The sequence below is a fragment of the Grammomys surdaster genome, unplaced genomic scaffold (genome assembly GCF_004785775.1).
Source record: "Grammomys surdaster isolate TR1022 unplaced genomic scaffold, NIH_TR_1.0 126546, whole genome shotgun sequence".
NCBI lineage: Eukaryota > Metazoa > Chordata > Mammalia > Rodentia > Muridae > Grammomys > Grammomys surdaster.
The window spans coordinates 7559013-7565012 of NW_021621338.1; the positions used below are offsets into that span (position 1 = coordinate 7559013).

The 6000-nt window shown below is 48.8% G+C and overlaps 1 protein-coding gene across 2 annotated transcripts in view; it reads right to left on the reverse strand.

The window, feature by feature from the left end:
- Pax3 (paired box 3) overlaps positions 1 to 4998 on the reverse strand; it is a 96841-nt gene extending 91843 nt beyond the window's left edge. The window contains exons 1-4 of one of the 2 annotated variants that reach the window (XM_028760651.1): positions 4528 to 4998; positions 3113 to 3348; positions 1685 to 1814; positions 425 to 559 (exon numbers count right to left, since the gene is read on the reverse strand). In XM_028760651.1, coding sequence (XP_028616484.1) covers positions 425 to 559; positions 1685 to 1814; positions 3113 to 3348; positions 4528 to 4612 — 586 coding nt within the window. In that variant the 5' untranslated portion in view covers positions 4613 to 4998. The remainder of the gene's footprint in view (positions 1 to 424; positions 560 to 1684; positions 1815 to 3112; positions 3349 to 4527) is intronic. The other variant, XM_028760652.1, reaches the window with a different exon arrangement.
- Between the last annotated feature and the right edge of the window lie 1002 nt (positions 4999 to 6000).

Consider the following 6000-nt stretch of genomic DNA (forward strand, 5'->3'; position numbering starts at 1 on the left):
CTTCAAGTTCCCAGACTTAGTTATCTCTACATTCTCGTCCCATATAATTTTTCAGAGGAGTTTAGTTTCCATCTCGAATGTGTTCACCTGCAACTCTTTTCAGACTTCTCAACTTTAAGGAATTAAAAATGGTGGAGAATAAAACTCACAATAAATTGGACTTAGTATTGTGGGAATGTGGCTCAGAGGTACAGCACTCGCCGATCATGCATGAGACCCGGATTTGATTGCCAGGAAATTAAAATAAAAATTAGAATAGAAAAGATTTTTCTGGCCTTTCACTTGAATGTCCTTCCTGATAACAGTGACTGTGACCGAAGCCAGAGATGAGCTCTGAGATGAGCCACTGCTGGGGTGCGGTTGCGCAGCCCCCAAGTCTGAGAACCAGCACCGGTCGAAGCGCGCGGCCCACTGGGCCCCTTACCTCGCTCACTCAGGATACCATCAATGCTGTGTTTAGCCTTTTTCTCGCTTTCCTCTGCTTCCTTCCTTTCTAGATCTGCCTCTTCCTCTTCTCCTTTTCCAAATTTACTCCTCAGGATGCGGCTGATGGAACTCACTGGGGATAGGAGGAAGAAGGATGTGCACACGATTGAGAGGCATTGGGAAAATTATCCCAAAAGAAACCTCAAAGGCCCAGCTAAGGCACTCAACCCTCTCCCTACCCTTGAGCAGGGCTCAGTGCCTGCGTTTGAGAGCATCAGGGGCCTTCTGCTTTCTCTCCGTCTCGGTCTTAAAAACCCTCATATTTTCATGGGGTTTTAATTACTTAGACTGGAGATAAAACTTGAAGATCTCGCACCTCCAATTCAGAACCGAGGAATGTTCCTTCTGTCCCTCTCCGAGAATCAGTTGACTGCTTGTCTCTGAACACTCTAAAGAGACTTCTCCCACCAGCTTCACCCTTCACCGCCCCCTGTCCCCACCTGAAGACACTGGTCCCCCACAAAGGCCTGGGAAGGAGAACCACAGAGGGCCTGTCGCCTGCAAATCAGCTTGTTTTGAGGATAGAAAGGGTTTAAGTTTCAACTGCAGAATCATTCCCTATTGTAAAAATCAAAAGAAAAATGCATTCTCCAGATTTATTTTTTCCAGATTCCAGTCTGGTAAACAAATCCATGCTCTGAAATATATCATTCTTACAGAGGGGGAAAAAAGGGAGTTTCCTTTTAATTAAAAACAAACTCTTCCCGCGCACAGGCCCAGCGCTGGTCCTTCTTCCCCCTGGACCTCTCCCAAACTGCCACGATGCTGGATGGACCCTGGAACTCTTGGAGAAATCGCTCCCGGCCGAATATTCACCCCTTTAGCTCCTCGGCCAACTCTCCACCCGTACCGCTTGGATCTCCCTTCAGTGGAAGTTACCAAAACATTTGTTTCTCTTTAGAAGGAAACATCAATATTAATAATCGTTTGGCCTGCACCCCGCATTTCCTTCCCAGCCTTCTTAGTAGAAATCCCTTTGCGGGAAACCTCAGAGGTTGTCTCCCAAGCCGCCACCCTGGGGACCAGCAGATCACCCAGTGCTCCATAAAACACTAAGAATGTCTGGCTTGTAAATATTTCGGGACAGCCTCCCAAAAGCCAAGATGGATAATTGGGGTGATTTTATGTCTGGCATGACCCGTTGGAGTACGAGACTGACTGTCAGTCGCTCTCTGGGAGAAGTTAATGGACCCCATACCTGAGGGCACAGTGTTCCGATCACAGACAGCGTCCTTGAGTAATTTGTCTCTGATTTCCCAGCTAAACATGCCCGGGTTCTCTCTTTTGTATTCCTCAATTTTCTTCTCCACGTCAGGCGTTGTCACCTGCTTTAAGAGAATAGGCGGATGGTGCGTTGGTACCCAGTATTCTGGGCCAGACATGGTGCCCCAACCTCATGACTTTTCTGATGCTCTTTCCTGTATTCTCTGGGAATGCCCTTCTGCTTAATCCAAGGACTTTTAATTCCGTTTAGAAAGGAGATGACAGGAAATTATGGCACTCAGGCATCCTAGAGACCCTCCACCTGCCCAGAGATGCTGGGGGGGGGGGGGAGGAACCAGATTAAATTAAGAAAAAATCTAACAGCTTGAAGGTGAGGGAGGATTGTATTTCTGATCCCTGGAAAACCTCACCAAATATGCACAAAAACGAAACTAAAAGGAGAATGTTTGAAAGAGCAGCAAAAGCAAATAAATAAATAAATAAATAAATAAATAAATAAAATTAGGTAGGTCCCATAGAGATCAGATCTGAGCTAAGGAAGGATCTGAGTGAGATTTAAAAGGCCATGTATCTAGGTTGTTGTCGTCGCTGCTGTTTTTAATTAGACAAACATGGATAATTTGAAAGGATGACTCTTTCACCCACTTAAATTAAAACTGTCTCCTAAGATTCTCAGATTAGGAGAGGAAATAGGGAGGGAGAGGGGACTTGTTTGGGAGTCTTCAGTGTGCCATAGCTCATTTGATTTTGCCCCCCTGGCAACTAGAAAAAAAATCATACCATCATACTGGCTTCTCTGCATATGCCAAAGACAAGACAGACCCTGTATGATCTCCTCCCACTCCCTAGCCAGCAGGATTTTCTTGCTTTTTAAAAGAAAACTAAAATAAGTCGAGGATCTCACCAAATCGATTTGTTTAATGGAGTCAAGAGGCTTATTATTAAAACACACACACACACACACACACACACACAATCGTAACAGCCCTGACTTTTGACTTCTTGGGAACAATTTGCAGGGGAGGGGGGATTCAAAGCTGGGAAAGAAACTGTTCAAGAATTAAACTAAGACTTTTAACTTCATGCTAGGAAGGTGATGCAGTGAGTGGGGGTTTGGAAGACTCTTCGGGGAAATTGGAAATCGGAAAATAATTTGGTGAGGGTTCCAAAGCTCCCAGATATTAAAAACTAATGTTAATCTTCCTTGGCCAAAAGTCCTAGCTAGCCTTTTCAGTGTTCAAGACCACCAGCAACCAGAACAACTGAGTTCTACACACACACACTCCTTCCTAGATTTGAAAACTAGTGCCCTTGGAAAGCGCCTTGCTCTCTTTAGAAAGTGCCCACTCCCCACCCGCTGGATCACAGGCCCTAAGTTCAGGAAACCAGGCCCCGGGCTCACCTTGGGTTTGCTGCCGCCAATGGCACCAGGTCGGATGGAGCCTGTCTCCTGATACCTGCACAGGATCTTTGAGACGCAACCGTGGGACACGCGAAGCTGGCGAGAGATGACACAAGGCCGAATGCCGTGGTGGGCCATCTCCACGATCTTGTGGCGGATGTGGTTGGGCAGAGGCCTGCCGTTAATAAAAACTCCTCCGAGCTGGTTGACTCGGCCCTGGCCGAGAGGGGTGGACACTGGGAAGAGAAGGCGAAAGAGAGAGCTGAAGGGGAAAGTCATTTAAGAATAGAAAGCAGCAGAAAGAACCTAATTCTGCATCCTTCTGGCCAATTCGCCTGTGACAGTTAAATACAAACCACCAGGCTTTGGACTCCCAGTCCCGGACCCTTAAGATTATATTTATTTAAATAATTACCCAATGCAGGGGCATATAATCTTTTAGAAATTGAGCGATTGGCATGAGATAACTGGCTGCAGAGAAACTATATTTTCTCCTTTTGGGGTGGGGGAGGAGGGAGCGGTGCTGCAAATTGGAGACCTAGGACTGATGTCTAAAATGTCGTGGATAACTGTCTCAAAATCCTGAGAGGTCTTTAGTGTTTCCGGATAAGAGTGTAGTAGGCAAGGGTCGGAGAGGCTCCCGAAAGGAGACACAGGTGACAGCACGTATCACCTGTTACACTTCCGAAATAAAAATGGCAGCGAGCCTAATTGTGGACCCCACAGCCGAAATACCGCTCTTGCACTTTGCGTTTTCCTCTGACTCGAGGTCGAGGAGCTCCCCCAGAACCCCAGTCTTGTGCTTTTACTTCTCAAATTATTTGGTCGGGTTCGAGTTTGCAGTAATTTCTACCTCCCTGAAATGTCCCAGCACCTTCAAGCAAACCAAAAGGTATTGCCAAACATTTTTAGAAACGTTGAGATGCCACTTGAGCTTAATGGAATTTAACTAATCAATGCTGAAACTTTCAATTAGGAAGGGCTACCTCAATTTTTCACAGCAGGAAAATTCTTGCCGAACTAACAGGAGTTATTCAAAGGTGAATGCAGCCGGAACAATTTCGTTGCAACTTTAGGTGGACAGAAAGAGAACTTGCTTCCGGTGCTGCGAAGCTTGTCCACCTTTCTCAGGGCAGCGACCCCAAAACAACAGGGCAAAGTGGAGCGGGCAAGAGCAGGCCAGGCAAACTCTGAGAGCTTATAATGAGCATAGTGCTCCGTTTGCAGCCAGAACGTGAAATGGAACTTCTCCCGCTCTCCACGGGAACCCCCTCCCCACTTTTGCTTCTTGGGATGGGAAGTACCAAGGGAAGAGGCTCCCGGTAACGCACGACTCGAGGCCCTGGAGACCAGGATTGGGGTACAGCAGCCAATCCCAGGCCCCGGGATCCGGATGAGCTGAGGCCCTAACATACCTTCCAGCGGGAAGCCGCTGCGTGGGTAATTCTGCCCCGGGCCGGGCCGCATCATCCTGGGCACAGCGCCGGCCAGCGTGGTCATCCTGGGGGCAGCTTCGCTCGCAAATTATATCCAGGTGAAGGCGAGACCGAAAAGCGAGCACAGTGCGGCGGGTGACCCTCGGGAACTCTCCGGATGGCGGAGAGCTCCTCCCCAAAAAAACGCAGGAGAGGGAGGCGGGGCGCGGGGAGGGGGCGCTAATAGATCCAAGTCCACAGGCTCCAGAGGAGTCCCTTGAGTGCAGGATCCCAAGCCCAGGGCGGACAAGTTGGGTGCGAGTCTAGCAAATCAGCCCCAAAGCTGGGGCCACTTGCAAAGGTGCTCAAGGCACCACGAAGATCAGGGGAGGGAGGGTGGTGACGAGGCAGGAGCACGTCCCAAGTCTCCTCCCTTCGTGACACCGAGTGCAGGGATCCGGACTAGGGAGCATTTATTAGTTCTTTCACCCAAAGCTTGATCAGGAGCCCTGAGCTGCGATTGGACGACGAGGAGACCGTCCCGAGTGGCGAAGACACGCGCTGATTGGGCGACAGAGGCTACTTTCTCTTCCCATCCCTGACAATGCCCAGGCCTCCTCCGACCCAGAGGAGGACTAGTTCTGTGCCCCTTCCCCGAGAGAGAAGGGTGAACAGGTTGAAACTAGGAGAGGCAGCCTGGTTGGCGAGAGCCGTGAGGATGGAAAAGGGCTTGCTGTGTCCCTGTCACTCTACACGTGCCTGATCTTCTTGGTTTTCTATTCCTGTCTGTCCTAATCTCTTTCCGCGTCCCTCCCTGGAAACCTTGCTATATCCGTCCCTTATTTTCTCTGTCTGTCTCTGCTTTTCACCTGTGGATTTCTCTTCGGGGTTACTAATACGGAGGTGGACGTGGGGCAACTTGGAAAAGGGCACAGAGAATCCCGGATGTGTTTAGTTTTCCTTTCTCTGGTCTGCTCCTGGGCCTGAGTTTCCTATGTGAGCCTCCCAGAAAGGCATCTCTCAGGAAGAGTCCAAGATGTGCCCAGAAAGTTCTTTTGTCTTCCGTAGGCCAGGAATGAAAGTTAAGTGGTGTAGCTTTAGACGCAGACTGAGGAGGTTAGGCCTCTCCTGGGCTACAAGTCGCAAGCTGAAATGGGGGAACCAGTTCCTTTTCTTGGTTTAAAACCCCTTCTGAGAAATGAGGACTTTAAATCTCCACATACAGATTGATCCCCGATGCACTTGCATCTATAGGTCGAGGTTTTGCCCGGGTGCAGCGTTTGTTCTCAGGAATTTATTATGGCATTCAGACTAAACTGCTGGAAAAATAAAAGAAGCAAAGTCTTGGCTAGGAGCTGAAGTGTCCCCAGCAGGATATGACGCCAGGAGTGTTGTAAAGACTGTCTGTCCTTAGAGAAGGTACCATTGTGCCTAGCCTTTTATTTAGAACTTGGTAAGTGCCAGCGAACTCTC